At 46.1% G+C, this 16,166-nt stretch overlaps 1 protein-coding gene across 3 annotated transcripts; it reads right to left on the bottom strand.

Annotated features, from left to right (window-relative positions):
• Nucleotides 1-2,693: 2,693 nt before the first annotated feature.
• Nucleotides 2,694-15,200, bottom strand: SLC25A38 (solute carrier family 25 member 38). 3 transcript variants are annotated; one of them, XM_008514106.2, is made up of 7 exons: nucleotides 14,720-15,200; nucleotides 9,346-9,467; nucleotides 8,645-8,729; nucleotides 7,529-7,708; nucleotides 7,095-7,263; nucleotides 4,825-4,991; nucleotides 2,694-3,484 (listed from the first exon to the last, which is right to left on the bottom strand). In XM_008514106.2, the coding sequence occupies exons 1-7, from the start codon at nucleotides 14,786-14,788 to the stop codon at nucleotides 3,362-3,364; spliced, it is 915 nt and encodes a 304-aa protein (XP_008512328.1). In that variant the 5' UTR covers nucleotides 14,789-15,200; the 3' UTR covers nucleotides 2,694-3,361. The 3 variants fall into 3 exon arrangements, with proteins under 3 accessions (XP_008512328.1, XP_070433300.1, XP_070433301.1); XM_070577199.1 differs by lacking the exon at nucleotides 14,720-15,200 and adding an exon at nucleotides 10,929-11,117; XM_070577200.1 differs by lacking the exon at nucleotides 4,825-4,991 and having other exon boundaries at nucleotides 14,720-15,148.
• Between the last annotated feature and the right edge of the window lie 966 nt (nucleotides 15,201-16,166).

Genomic DNA, 16,166 nt, shown 5'->3' on the forward strand with positions numbered 1-16,166 from the left:
TTTGAAAAGCTTCATGATATATTTTTGGAAATTGACTGTGATAGCAGCTTCAAAGCTTTGCTTCTGTCCTCCTTTGGTTCCTGCTTTCCTGAGCCTTATCTCTAGTCCCCAGATGACTGTTTCCTCCCGCAAAGCCCAGCCTCTGAATAATTTGCTTTAAGTCTGAGGCAGCCAAAACAAATCAATCAAAAAAAAGGACACTGGGCAATGTTCCCAAAGCCAGCTGCAGCTCACTAGCCACTTCCTTCTGAACTGTAATAATACTCGTGGGAGACCGCAGGAGAGGAAGAAACAGGGCCTGGGGACCTGGCATATGCAGACCCCGGGGTCACTAGCCTCTGCAGTCAGGATTCACAAAGGCAAATTTCAATTTTACCCCATGTTTAGAGAAAATTAGCTATTTCTCCAAATCTTGTGATTATTTGCCCCCAGAACAACAAATGAGGAGCACAGAAGGGGTCTCTAAGTGGCCTAAATTCACCAGCCAAGTATAAGGTGAGCAGATCTGCATTGGGATGAAGCCTATGCTTCTGGGCCTCATCTCTGCCCCCTTGCAGGGCCCTCACCAGCGCTAGGCTCCCACTGCCCAAAATGAGGGTCAAAGGAGACTGAAGAGGTCGTGGGAAAGGACCTGACACCCTGCCTCAGAGTCTAAGTTCTTAGGATGCAGCCACTCCATCCATTGTCTGTGTAAACTGCCTTCCCTCATTCCTGGCCCAGCACCATTCCCAGTGCTCAGCACTTTCCTGCTTTTCCAGCACAAGGCCTCACGCACAGGTCACCAAGCACCAGTGGCTTAGGTGTCACTATGAGATTAGGATCCTTTGTCTTCTCCCATACTCCTCCCCATATCATCTTGAATAGGGCATTTTAACCTAAAACCTAAAGTATAAACTTAACTCAAACTTATAAATCATTAAACTTAATATGTATGTTATAGGTTGACTTGTGTCCCCCAAAAAGGTATGTTGGATTCCTAACCCCCAGTTGCTATGAATGGGACCTTATTTGGAAACAGAGATCTTTGCAGATGTAATCATGTTAAGACGAGGTCATTCTGGAGTAAGATGGGCCCTAAACCAATGACTGTGTCCTTAACAGAAGACAAAAATTTGGACATAGAGAGACAGACACACGGGGGAGAAGGCATTGTGAAGGCAGAAGCAGAGACTGGAGTGATGACTGCCAAGAATCGCCAGCAAGCACCAGAAGCTGGAAGAGACAGGGAACATCTTCCCGTAGAGACTTCCAAGAGAGCGTGGCCCTGCCGACACCTTCATTTCAGACTTGTAGGCTCCAGAACAGTGAGAGAATAAACTTCTGTTGTCAGAAGCCACCCAGCGTGTGGGAGTTTGCTGTGGCAGCCCTAGGACACCAAGAAAATGTGCCAGAAACATTTGCTCATTTAACCCTACCACCCACCCCCAGGAGGGAGGAAATGTTACTAACCTCATTTCCCAAGCCCAGTTTCAAAAGTGTCTGAGGAAGTGGAGAGAGCCAGGCTTTCAACCTGGGCCCCCTGGGTCACAGCCCATGTTCTTAACCAGGAGGCCAGACTTGCCCCTTCTGCTGTTTGGATGAACTAACAGCCCTCTGCTAAGTATGAAAATTGATAGAAAAACTTGGGTTCCCACTAGAATGCCTATAAGAATGCCTATAATAAATAAAACAGACAATAACAAGTGTTGAGGAAGATGTGGGCAAATCGGAACCCTCATATCCTGCTGGTGGGAATGTAAATGGTGCAGCCACTTTGGAAAATAGTCTGGTAGTTTCTTGAGTGGTTAAACATAGTCACCCCGTGATCCAGGAACTCCACTCTAGACATATATGCAAAAGAAATGAAAATATATGTCCCCAAAACACTTGTGAAGGTTCATAGTGGCATTATTCAAAAATAATAATACGGGCCGGCCCAGTGGTGCAGTGGTTAAGTGTGCATGTTCCACTTCGGCGGCCTGGGGTTCGCCGGTTCAGATCCCGGGTGTGGACGTGGCACTGCTTGCCACACCATGCTGTGGTGGGCGGCCCACATAGAAAGCAGAGGAAGATGGGCATGGATGTGAGCTCAGGGCCAGTCTTCCTCAGCAAAAAGAGAAGGATTGGTAGCAGTTAGCTCAGGGCTAATCTTCCTCAAAAAAAAAAAAATAAGAATTTTAAAAAATAATTTTAAAAAGTGAAAACAATTCAAATATTCCTCAATTGATGAATGGGTAAATAAAATATAGTATAGGCATACAATGGAATATTATTCAACCATAAAATAAAAAGGGCAAAGTGTTGAACATGCCACATCATGGATGAACCTCAAAAACTTTATGCCAAAGAAACCAGAACAAGAGACTACATATTTTATGATTCCATTTATATGAAATGTACAGAAAAGGCCAATCTATAGAGTCAGAAAGCAGATCAGTGGCTGGCTGGGGCTCAGAACAAGGATTAATTGTGAATAAGAGACCTGCTTGGGGATGAATGTGTTCTAAACTGATTTAGAGTGACGGTTGTACCACTGTGTAAAGTTTCTGAAAATCACTGAATCATATATTTGAAATTGGTGAATTGTATGATATATAAAATAAAGCTGTTTAAAAAATTTTTAGGTTTTAGAATCCACATAGGTCAAGAACCAGCCAACTTAAGACTATTTTATTATTTCAGGACAGAGTGATGACGCTAGGTATGCCAAAGTCTTCAGTGATAAAGTGCTTCATTTTATTTATCTGAACTTCAGCTGCACAAAAATGCCAGAACAACTTAGAGTTGAAACAGTACAGGAGCCAAGATGAAAAAGTTTAATTTGGACACTTAAGAGGCTAGGAAGCCACTGTCCCCTCTTCTCCAGAGTCTCTGGGAAGGTGATTAGGAACCTTTTCTTCCTCATCCTAACATCCCCTCAGACGCAGACTTCAGCCTGGTGACAGTGACTCCTCTCTCTGAAGACCCCACCTCCCCTGCTGGAGCTCCTCGGCCACAGCGCGAGGCACACTGCCTTTCTGGCTTTGTGATGCCTTGCCCAAGAACACATCCAAAGAGGCACCATGGTGTAGACGGGTGGCTGAGGTGGAGCCACCTGGCAGAGCTCTCTCCGGAAATGCCTTTTCAAGTAGGCTTGCAGGGTACGCAAAGCCTTCTCCTGACTCCCCAAAGGGCTGCGTGTATCAGTGACTCCTCTTTGGGGAGATTCCGAGGGCTTGAGTCAGGCCCATCTATTCTCTACTTGAGTTGGGTAGCCGAAGGTGACGTATCTGCCTAGCTTTCCAGAGAGGACTTCATCTTACTCCAGGATGGTGAGAGGAGGCAGCCCATGGCAGAAAGCAGGCAGGGCAACAGATCCCATCTTTTTGCAGTCCCCTCTCAGTCAGGACTTCAGGCCCATCTTGGCCATCATCTCTTCGTAGACTGTCCACGCCATGGCTGCCATCAGAGTTCTGCGGAGGGCCCGGGGGACACCTCCTTGGAAGAAGCCACGCAGCCCATAGTCCTAGGAGGAAAACGAACGTCAAAACTCTGGAAGCAAAGTAACAATGCAGTTATACACCTGGCACAAGAGTAGGAGACTTTCTCTGTGTTACCCTATTTTTAAGTCTTAGTTTTTTAGACTTTTATAAATAATGCCGAAGCTAGGGTCCAAGGAGACAATGAACTTAAAAACTATATATTTTTGCATAGTCACTAAGCTCTATCTTTTTAGGCTTGCTCTATCCTGGGGAATTTATCTCTTAGCTGAAAATCTTTTTGCAGGGTTGCTGTGTGCAGTTGTACAGCTTGTACAATGCATGGAAGTACCCAGCCCCAGGTGGCAGCTGAAATACAGACCAAGGTCTGCTTGCCAAGCCCTGGGCCCAGGCTCCAGGCTGAAGGACAAGGTGCCCTTTTGGCAATTTGCCTGCCTGGAGGGGCATCTTTTTGTAACTCACTGTATGTTCTTGGTGGCCCTACATCACAATCAAAGACAAAACGCCTCTTACTCCTCCCTCATAATCTGGATTGATTTCTTCATTCCTATTGTTATCATTCCTGCCATTTTCATATATACTGAGAATATATTTTCAAACTTTATGATTTTAGGTGTAGAGAATAAGAAAGCAGGCAACCTAAGCAGTGTGAGGAATCTGATCAGATTCACAAATGTCCGCATAGATCCAGGGTGAGACAGATACTCGATGCATATGCTCTTGTGTTTCCCCTGCTACACAGAAAAATTGAGAAGTACAGAAAAATCTAAAGATGTAAGTGACAAATTTACCTTGAACAAGGATATTTGATGTGTGATAAAAGAACTTGTTTCCAAAGGGCCAACTCAGTGGCTTTTAAATAGCACTTTAGTACACTTTACATCTACTGTACTTTTTGTCTTCAATAATACCATTTGTCCATTTGTATTAGAGCAAGCGCCTAGAAACAAACAATGTGTTTGTGGGTTTTTCCTGACTGTATTTCTTCCTAGGTCCTAGATGAGATTGCTAGTCCTCCCAGATCACCTGATTCAGTAGGTCTGAGGTGGAGCCCAGCAATCCGCATGTTTGACAAATGGCACAGGTTGTCCTAATGTATGCCCCACCCCCCCCAAAAAAACCCATAGGTTTTTAGCAGTGATTCTCAACCTTGGCAACACATTGGAATCACTGAGAAACTTAAAATACTGATGTCAGCATTTCACTCCCCAAGAGCTTCTGATATAATCAGCCCAGGTTGTAACCTGGGAATGGGGATTTTTCAAAGTTCCCCAGGTGATTCTAATGTGTAAAGGATGAGAGCTACTGCTCTAGAGAGAGAGGGCCTTAACCACAATTAGAACCAGTATTTTTTCTATATCCTTACTTTGAATATGAGTGTCACTGCCTGGCCAATCCACCGAAATTTCACTGGGGAGAGTTGCATATGAGTTTTGATAACATCTGCAGGTTGAGTTACCAGTGAGGCCAGAATACCAGCAAATATCCCACAGCTGAAATTTACCACGGGAAGAAAGGCCACATCCAACTGGTCTGAAATAGGACAAAGGCAACATTCAGTTATAAACAAATCTCACATTCATCAGATAAATATCAAGGCCAAGTTGCCCACTAATTCTTACCAAAAGCCAGAAGGGGTTGGATTCCAATGAGGTTAAGAATTAAAAATTTAAAGGTGTAACTAATTGTGGATGGAATAATGAAGTTAAAAATTCACCTTTTTACAACCATCATAATAATAATTGATTCAGGCAAGAATCATTGACTGATGCTAAAATATATGGATGAAAGGAACAGGATGTTTTATATAGATTTATATAGATTCAAAGTCTTTCCCCACAGAGATACTTACAAATTACAAAAGAAAAAATAAGTGAGTTTTCAGTGGACACACTATCTTATGCAAGTGATAAAAAGTTAATATTCCCCACAATGGGCCAAACTGATGCCATGAGTTTCCTGACATAAGGCACTGGGGACACAACATCACATATGTGGTCCTCTTGCTAAAAATGTATAACTGAATCTAGTCACGTGGAAACATCAGATAAACCCATGCTGAAGTTATGTAACTGGCCTATACTCTTAAAAATAAAAAATAAAAATTGCTACAAAATATATTATTGGGACAATTGGTGAAATTAAGACTTATAGATCAGACTATAGATTAAAGAATTATAACTATGTTAAATTTCCTGAATTTGGTAGGATGGTTATATGAGAATGGTTTTGTTCTCAGGAAATACACACTGAGGTATTTCACGAGAAAGCGGCATCATGTCTGCAACTCACTTTTTTTAAATTTTAATTAAAAATTTTTTTTTTTTTGAGGAAGATTAGCCCTGAGCTAACATCTGCCGCCAATCCTCCTCTTTTTGCTGAGGAAGACTGGCCCTGAGCTAACATCCATGCCCAACTTCCTCTAGTTTATATGTGGGATGCCTACCACAGCATGGCTTGACAAGCAGTGCATGTCCACACCTGGGATCCCAACCAGCGAACCCCCAGCCCTCGAAGGGGAACATGAGAACTTAACCGCTGCGCCACTGGGCCGGCCCCTGTAACTTACTTTTAAATGGTTTGGAAAAAGCAATTATACATATAAAAAGAGAATAATAAGGGCTATGGAGTTATTTGTACTATTCTCGTGGCTTTTTTGTAAGTTTAAAATGATTTCTAAATACCAAATAAAAAAAATTTTAAGACGGATTGAGCAGTTAAAAAGGTGCATCCAAGCTCTGATAGTGCCTTAATTTTCTACTGCAAAATAAGGCTGTGATCTACAGCGTCATATCTCCTGGTGCCTAGGGAGAAGCAGCAAATCTCCCAAAACACCCCAATTGCAGCTGATCATCACTGATCACCTGATGGTGGCATTCTAGCTTCCCCAATTAAATGACCTTGGTTGCAATTCTTTGCTCAAATTATCCATAGGAACCTTATTGAACAAAGATTCATTTTACAGGATGTGTTTCTATCAATACCTGGCTCTGCCTGGGTGGATGTTTACTGCCCACTGACTCTGCCCATGTCTTGCCCAACATGATCTTACAGGTAGTGGGCCTGCCAGAATGCCTGAGGTTTGGCACCTTTCTCTTCAGCCAAATGAAGGGCTCAAAACCACATTAACTGGGAACACAGCAAGGGAGGTGAAAATAATATTTTTCTTCCAGCTCCTAACCCATTGCAGTTTCCCAAACTCGTCTGATAAGAATACCTTCAAGTGCTTCCTCAAAAATACAGACTCCTAGGTCTTACCCTAAAGCATCTGATTGAGGAGTCCTTGGGTGGGACCCAGCAATCTTAAGATCAGGCAAATTGGGGAAGTATGGTTGCAAGACCTATGCAAAACGTGCTTTATTCCACCCCCTCCCCACTCAAGAATTACAGTACTATCAGTACTCTGCCTCAACAGGCTATCAACTCGAAAGGCCAGGGACCACGTCTGTCATGTCAACCGTTGCATCCCAGCACCCAGCCCCATGCCTGACATAAAGCTGATATGACTCAGCTCCTTAACTCTGCTAAGAATCTGGCGCTGCTAAGAACAACAAATAGTCTCATATCAAAAGAAAGTGGTGAGGAGGTGATGTCTTAGGGATATCTCTTCCCCACCACACCTTCCTTTATCCATACCATGGAGCATGATGTTTTTGGTCTGGTTGTAAAACATCAGGTAGATTCCAGAAAAGGGTGCGTCACGAAGGAGTGTTGCTGTCAGGCCACTGAAGAGGCCCCGGTGTCCCTCGTTGCGATAGATGCTCCTCAGGGCTGCATAGATGCTCTCATAGCCGTACCTCCCACTCTGCAAAGGAAGCATAGAACCAGTGACTGGCACAGTGGCCCTGGGTTTGAGCAATGAACCAAGCAAACTTCAGGGTATGTGGCATTACCAGGGCACTGCGAGCTCTGGTTCACATGTGGCTTGGCCTGCCTACACAAATGAGTTCTCTGACCACATCCAAATATACGTTAGGTTATAAATCAGGAGTTGACACCAGTGGTCACTTGACTCAAGGGCCCAGTGCCTCTGTTTACCCATCCTGAGGGCCTAAAGCAGTCAAACTCACCTCGTAACGTGTCTTGATCACAGTGATGGGTGACATGCAGACCCCTGCAACTGAGCGAGAGCCCACCCCCAGTATGACCGACTCCAGGGCAGTGGGGGGATGGCCTCGCAGGAAGTACTGCTTCAAAGAGTAGAGAGTGCCAAAGTAGATTCCAACGCCAGGGACACACCTCACAATGGACTGCAGAAAAAGTTGGAGGAAGGAAAGAAATCAAAGACTGACACTGGGGCTGGCCCGGTGGTGTAGTGGTTAAGTTCAAGCGCTCCAGTTTAGTGGCCTGGGGTTCACAGGTTTGGATCCTGGACGCAGACCTACACACTGCTCATCAAGCCATGCTGTGGTGGCATCCCACATACAAAGTGGAGGAAGACTGGCACAGATGTTAGCTCAGTGACAATCTTTCTCCCCCGCAGGAAAAACAAAAAAAGACGAACACTGTAACTACTGTCTTAGCTGGGTTTTCCCAAAAGAAGACCCAGGATTTGCATGCATGTTGTTGATTTAAGGTGTAGAGGGAACATTAATAGGAGAATAGGGAAGAGAAACAAGAGAGGAGGCAGTCAGTAAAGGGTGTGTAATCTAACCAGTTACTGCCATGGTCAAGTTAATCCCTTTGGGGACCTCTGGGAATCAGTGGAGGACACGCCTCAGAGTTATCCCTCCACCTGAGGAGGGGAGTGAGGTTTTAAACATCAACTCTCATTTCTCATTGGCCAAGGGCTGCGGCAAGGGTGGGGTGGGCGTTAATTCCCTGGTTATTCCAGCAAAGTGAGTTCCTAAGGCCACAAAAAGGGTTCAGACAAAGAGCAGGTGTGGTGGTCTCAGCCTGCTTGCACTGATGGGTAAGGGCAAGGACAGGCTGACAGGCGGGGGCGCCAGCTGCGTCTGCTCTAGAGACTGTGCTGCACTAAGAGGTCGTACCCAGGGCGTCCAGACGTACTGTTTCCCCGAGCCCTCAGAGAGAAGTTAGTGACGGTGAGAGAGACAGGAAGACCACGCAGCTCCTCCCACCACTGCCAACTCTCTTGGATCCTTAACAGAGAGGATACGCGAGATAGATGAGAAATGGCCAGTTATCAAAGGAGAAGGAACAAGAGAAGACCCAAGGCAGCTTACAGGGGACATCCCTTTCCAAAGGCCCAAAAGACTCTCTGTGCGAACCACCTTCAGGAGCAGAGCCAACATCCCAACGCGTCTGGATCTGAGGGAGACAAAATGGAGGCAGGGAAGAAAAAATCACTTAGACCACATCCTCACAAAAGAACTCCACACTCAAAAATTTCTTTGCATGGGCTCTTTTCTAGAACACTTAAGAATCTCCACAATGCATCTTGGAACCTTGGCTTTCCTAAGTGTTCATGATTTGGCATATACATGTTTATCTGTCCATTCACAGCATAAGCAATGAGCTAACCTCCTGTTATATATATATTTTGTATACTTCCCACAGTGCTGAGCCAATATGGGGGCACAAAAGAGACACTCAATACTTAACATTATGTCAAGGACCACTCACTACTCGTACCAGGCAGCACAGTTACGACATTACAGGCTAGCACAATAAAATGCAAATGTCACCAAGGCAGATCCCAGGAAGCTGCTCATGGAAGGACCCCATTTAATTAACAAGAATTGTCAAATACAAAAAATATTCACAAAAAAGAATATACACAAAAACACATGAAAGTCGGACACGGTTTGTATTTTCTTTGAGCATCCAAGAAAATGTAAGTTGACAACACAGTAAAGATGCTCCTGTGTCTGGGAGAAGTTGTTGAAACCAGCTCCTCACTAAATTGGGGGGCAGCAGGCCTTACCCATGGGGGGAGGGCTGTAGAGTCTGCAGGCGTGTTTTGAGGAGATCCAGAGGTTGGAAAAGGAGAGTGGAGCAGGTCCCACTGACGGAGCCACACAGGAAAGCTTTGATCACTGGATGCAACTGCAGGACAACAGAACACTGTGTTGGTGGCTTTGCCAGAGCGATGCTCACCTTTGTAAGGATCTCTTAGAAACTCACCTGGTGGTGCCCTGTATTATCTTTGTACTTTGGAGAAGTGAAAAGTGTAGCCAGCAATTAACAGTGCTGGAATGTTATTGAGAACATAGTACACTGCAAGAAGCAGCTCTCTGGTCTTAGCATTGATAGTAACTTTGCTCTTACTGAGCAACATGTCCATTTCCATCTGTAAATCATGCCACTGACTATACTTCCCTATTTGTCCTGATAATAAAAGTTATTGGCTATCTCCTCATCTTCATAAAAGCGAAATCAACTAAACATAGTGTTTTAACTCTGAACCGCTGGTTTCTAGGCTCCCTTGGTTGTAGGACCTGTAGATATTTACAGAAACAAGACAAAGGAAGTGAAACTGTAAGCTCAGATGCAATGTGAAACAAGTGCCACTTCCTCTAAAACCTATGATTTCCTTACTTTCTCCTTCTCTTATACCCACCTATCGTGCTGAGACATAAGCAGAGCGCACACGGTGCGGCAGACCAGCAGCCTCTCCTGGGTTTGCCAGCCCTCCTTTAAGCTAGGACAGGCACACACACTGGCTAGTCTAGAGGCACCACCCAGAAGGGCAGGACTCTCTCAAAGACCGAAGGTGCTCCCTGCAACACACGCCCCAGAATCCAGACTCAATCACAAATGGTTGTGAAAAGGCGCTTTAAAAAACTCAACCAGGAAAAGCCCTCTTCTCCAAAGGAGACACTTGGCAAACTCCATCTGAGAAGATCTTCTCTCCTCGTCAGATGGCATTTGTGCTATTTTTTAATAAATGGCATACTGTTGTCCTAAAACACTGCTAACATGAACATGAAGTGGTCTGTTACACACCTCACGTAAGTGCTTACAGCCAGAACTAAAAGGTCTGTAATCTGTGGTATTTGTTTCATAGAGAAGAGAGATCATTCCACATTCCACCAAACAGGCAAGTCTCAAATTATAGCTGGAATTACTTAAAAGACTGTTGGGGAAAGGACTAAATAAATTCAGATAATAAATACTGGAGCATATAACCACGTTCAAATAGCTTGTGAAGTATCAAAGGGTGGTAGAATTGATAAGACAACAAGTACAACCCAGCTAAATGTGTATGCTTCAACAGGCCCCCAAGGAGAGACAGCCTGCCCCTTTTGTTGACCCATATTCCCATGAGTTTTGTGTTTCTTGGCCTCATCCTAGACTGTATGGCACCAATGAGCCCTTCTTCTGTGCACACTCAGCCTCTCCCTTCCATTAGCATCTTCTCCTCTGCCTGGAAACAAGCTTAAAAGCCCTCCATCTTCCCAGCCTGATGCCACGTCATCGCCACTCCCTCTTCTCTGGTCACCCCTCGGGCCACCACGGCCTACTCTCCAGCTAAAGCTCCTCCACTAAAGCTGCCCTGTGTCTCACCAAGGACCTGCCGCATCCCAGGACCCTTTCTTGTCCTTGGCCTTCTCTTTCTTGGTCTCTCTGGTGCATTTGCTGGTGCGCTGGTGCTCTGCTGACCGCCTCTCCTCTGTTTTTGCTTTCTCTGTCCTTTTCCTTGGTTCAGCCTGCAGATGTTGCTGTTGCTCTTATCTCCTACAGCTGCAGCCTCTCAGGGCACCCTCACCACACCCACACTGCACTCTACTTCACATACACATGCAGGCAACGCCCACACTCCAACCCAGTCCGGCCTCTCTCCAGACTCTGCTATCCCCACGCCTCCTCCATCTCCCCTCAAATGGTCCACAGGCATCTCAAACCCAAACCCCCAAATGGAAACTCGGTCAACAGTTCTCCGCACATTTGCCTCTTCTCCAATCCACACTGAGATATTCCAGTGGGAAATTTAGGAGACACATAAGACTCCTCACTCTACTTACTGCTTCATGACCAAGTCCTCCTGATGACCCCCAGTCTTCCCAGAGCCTGACCCCCACCGATCCATCCTAGTGGCCTCCTTGGTGGTCTCCAGCCTCAACCATACCAACCCACCCACCTCTGTGCTCCCAGAGCAGCACTGGGTGAGGCATCTATATATACCACCTCAAAATCTCCCAACACTCTCAAGAGCTAGATATTTAAACCCATTTTACAGATAAAACTGGAGCTCACAGAGGTTACAAATGTATCCTAAGTTGCAGCATTTGAAGTCATTGGCTAGGACTCAAAATCGATGTTCTTTTCACCATATGCCTTAGTCTGAAGTGAAAATCAGGGCACTTCTCAGGCTGCTCAGCAGCATGCCACTGTTGACTATTACTGGCTCCTTCTTGAAAGGCTCTCTTCCTCTGGCTTCAGGGATTGACACTGTCCTGGTCTTCCTCTCACTTCTCTGGCCTCTCCTCCTTTACATGGAGAGGTTCTTCTTTCCTGAACAATGCTCCCATACCCCTTCACCCACTCCCACGGCTTCAATTTCCACCCTTCTATTCATACTGGCAACCTCTCTCCAGAGCATCAGACCCACATATCCACCTACTCAGATGTCCCACAGGCACCTCAGACAACATTTCCAAACCAGAACTCTTCTCTCTCCCTCGCCCAAATCTGCTCCTCCTCCAGGGTGCCCTGTCCCAGTGAATGCCCTGCCATTTATCTAACCAGCTACTCCAGCCAGAAACCTGGGCACCATCCTTATTCTACCTCCTAAACAGCTCTCAAACTCACCTGCTTCTGTCCATCCTAGCTCAGAGCCCCTTCATGTCTTGCCTTGGTGACTGCCACCATCTCTTCACCCACACGTCATGTTATCTCTTTGATCTTTCTAATCTATTTTCTACCCGGTGGCCAGAGTCATCTTTTAAAACTGCAAATCTGACCACATTGCTTCCAGATGCAAAACCCTTCAATGAGAGACAATATTTTGTACAATTTGAAGTTATCAATTTAAAAAATAAATAAACAATGGACTAAAAGTGCAAGTAGTGATAAATGGATTAGAAACCATAAAGTATCTGATAAATGTCATTAACACTCACTCAATTACAATTAAAAAACAAAACAACATCTTTGAATTGTTTCATCTTCCTTTCAGGATAAAGTCCTATCTGCTGGCTTACAAGGCCTTTCATGAATCAGGTGGCCTGCTCTCTCAGCCTCCTCCCTTTTACACACCCTGCAGCCATAAAGGACTCTGCCTTCCTCTCACTTCTGAAAACTCCACCCTAGCTCCTCCCAGGTCTAGTTCATCCCTAGGGGCCTCGCTTAGATCTCATCTGCTCTGGGAAAGCCCCCTAACCCCCACTGGTGTTCAGTGCTCCTCCTCAGCGCTTCCACTGCACCTGAGCCCAGCTCCCTTATGACTGAGGGTCTAGGACAGAAGAGGCCACTGGCTGTCCTGTTCACGGGTACCTCCAGCATGGAGGCTGGTGCACAGTAGGTGCTCAATAGTTAAGAATGAATGAATCACGTCATCTAACAGGAAATCTGCACATGGCTCTCCCTTGAGCACAATTCCAAAGGATAAAGCTTAGTGGGCCCTGCATGCCCCATTCCTAGACAGGGTAATCTCCAGCTCCCTCCAGCCCTTAGCTCCAGTAAGGCTGTAGGAGTGACCTGTAGTTCCAACTTTATAGCTTCTGAGCCTTTCTCCTTGGCGCTGCTTGCCCAGTGCTCTCACAGGTGTTGTATGGCATTTGTTTTAAGGCTGCTGTCCTTCACACACACACAAACACACACACTCACACCCTCCCCCATTGCAGGAACTATCTTCTTTATGTCTTTATTTTCACAGCACATTGCTTGGACATATTACTGACTCAATAAATATTTATTGAATAAACGGAGTCCATAACTTTTTAAACTTTGTAATTTTCCAGGTGCATTAGCACTCAGCAGATGCTAAATATATACCAGCAGTATAGATTAACCTCTAATAGTTAAAAAACAGCAGGTAATACAATTATTAAAAAAGATAAACAGAATTTACACTTTTCATTTTGAATAATCTTAAGATATTGTCAGTGGTAAATGGCATATCCTTTGACGGCATGTTTGATTTTTTTCTAAATAGCCCAAAGTTATTCATGGTAAATAAGATGAGTTAATACAGTTTTTTTTGGTTTTTTTTGAGGAGGGAGGGCAAAAACAACCAAACAATAAAACACAGGAACACAAAGGCAGTAAGGAGCACTTAAATAGTTGGCAAACAGATTCCACAAGCAGTTCTTACTCCGCTTTAAAAAACTAAATCCTAAATCCAATTCAGATCTCAAGACCACAACTGGAGGACCCCGAAAGAGAAATAGGTAAGCGTGTTTTAAAAAATGTAAACGTAGAGCCGCCGCCGCCGCTGCCTTTTTTAAGGATTAAAAAAAAAAATCCCCTATGACTGACAAATAATAATGTACAACTGAAATTTCACAATGTTGTAAACTATCACAACCTCAATCAAAACAACAACAATAATAATAACAATAATAATGAAGATTTTTTAAGAAAAAAAAATCCCGCACCATCCCCCTGAATCAGCGCTTCAGGAGGGAGAGCCGCCGCCGCCGCCCGGGCCCTTGCGGCTCCAGGCCAAGCCGCACCCGGCCTCCGCCCGTCATTAGTCGCGACACAGCCAGAAGATCCTCCGGGACCCACCTACCCAGCCCCGCCTCCGCCTCCACCAATGGCGGCCTGGCGGCACGATGACAGCAACCAATCCAGACGCGGGAGGGGCGTGGCCTCGTGGCGCCCGCGGACCACGCGGGTTCCCAGCAGACTTGAAGGTGGATAACCAGAGGGTGTCCTCTCGCCCCGCCCGCGGGCGCACTGCCGTCCTGGAACAGCTCACTCGAGCACCGACCGCTTCTCAGGCATGGGACTATTACCCGGCCTTGAGACAGTCCAAATATCTGCCCAGGTGTCCTCCCAACTCTGTCACTCTAGGCATGCAACTCAAAGCGACGTTCCGTAGCACTCGCACCTCGCTCAGGGCTGCGCAGGCACATTCCCCCAACACTCCCCAAGGCTCTGGCAATTCCACCCATCTCTACCCAGATCCAGTGCAGCTGCGAGACCTTGCCTGTCGCGAGGGTTGGGCTGCGACTCCTCTCCTCCCTCCTCCCACCCTTTTCAATTCCCTTAGTCAAACTCCATCTCTCTTGCCACGTCCCCAACTGGTTCCGCGCGCATTCGAGCCGCAGACCCTTGGCAACCTCGTGAATTTCCCTCCTCGAGCCGGCGGTCCCGGAACCCCTCCCTGCCTTTCCTTTCCCGCAGTTTACCATAAGCGTTTCCACCCTATCTCCGACATCCTGAGGCTGCAGCAGCGCCGGGCGTGACTTCTGAATCATTGGAGAGGAGGCCTGCGAGTGCACCGGGCTCAGGGTGACGTCGGTGGGAGCTCAGCCCCGGCCCTGGCGACCTTGGAGGACAAGACGACGCGATGGCGGTAACCCGGCGACGCGTTCTAAGCCGGGGGCTCTCTGCCGTTTGCGCCCGTCGGGAGTCGGGACCTGAGCACCCACCGCCGGTGCGCAGCTCCGGGCGCCGTACCCGGCAACGACTCGCCGCTCTTCACTCGCTCCGCAGACACCGCGGCTCTGCTCTCCGGCCCATCCTGCCCCGCTGCAGCCTTCAGGACCGGAGCAAACCAGGCTCGGTGTAGTAGCCGGTGGAGAAAGCCGGAAGAACTAGACAGAGCGGGGGGATTTAGCTTCCGGGGTTGGACGCTCCTGCCGAGCGCGTCAGGCCGTTCTCCTTAGTGCCACCTCTTGACGACGTCCGGAACTGCAGGATCCGCGCTTTCCCGGCGCCCGGAGCTTAACCGGGTATTAACGCAGAGTTGGGCTTTTGGGTGCAACGTCTGGACGTATCTACGGTAGAGACTTGCTTTGCCCAACGCGGGAGCCCGTAGCCATCTGTGACTGTTGAGCGCTTGAAATCTGGGTAGTGTGCCTGAAGACCAGAATTTCAAGTTTTATTTAATTTTAATTTATATTAAGAACTGAAGCAGTGAGGAATATTTTTCGCTTTAACACTTTATTGTTTTGGCAGACCCACATTTTCCCTTAAACGCTGAAAATTTAATTTAGGAATTGACATGTGCTGTAAGTTATCCACACACTGGATTTCTAAGACTTCTGGTAATACGGTAAAATATCTCAATAATTTTTATATTATGCCGTGTTGAAATGATATGTTTGATATATTGGGTTAGGTGAAATATGTTATGTAAATTAATTTTACTTGTTTCTTTTTACTTTTTTAATATATCTATTTGAACATTTAAAATTACACGTGTGGCCCACACTACATTTCTATTGGACAACTTTAGACGGTTAAGATTACGGTTCTCTCTCTCATCTGGACTCTGTCCATAACCTTTTTGATCTCCCAACTTCCCATTCTTCCTGTCTGGTTAATCTCTAGCCAAATATTACTGCTGGGATCCTGACACTCCTGTTGAAAAAGGCGGGCAAGCACCTTCAGTGGCCCTGGATATTTGCAGAATAAAATCCAAACTTTTCATAACAACGGCCTTCATTGCTTTCCACTAGCCATTCTTCACCCAGGAAATTTAGGTCAGGAAAGAAACTGACGATTTAGGGAGCAAGATGCTGTTTTTGAAGGCTTCATTCCTGTGCTACTGAGACCCAAGGGACAGGCAAGAAAGTGGGCTCTTTATCCCTAGTGGAGATTAAGCAAAACATGAACATTAAAAAATATGTC

Source organism: Equus przewalskii, chromosome 15 (assembly GCF_037783145.1).
Source record: "Equus przewalskii isolate Varuska chromosome 15, EquPr2, whole genome shotgun sequence".
NCBI classification, from domain to species: domain Eukaryota; kingdom Metazoa; phylum Chordata; class Mammalia; order Perissodactyla; family Equidae; genus Equus; species Equus przewalskii.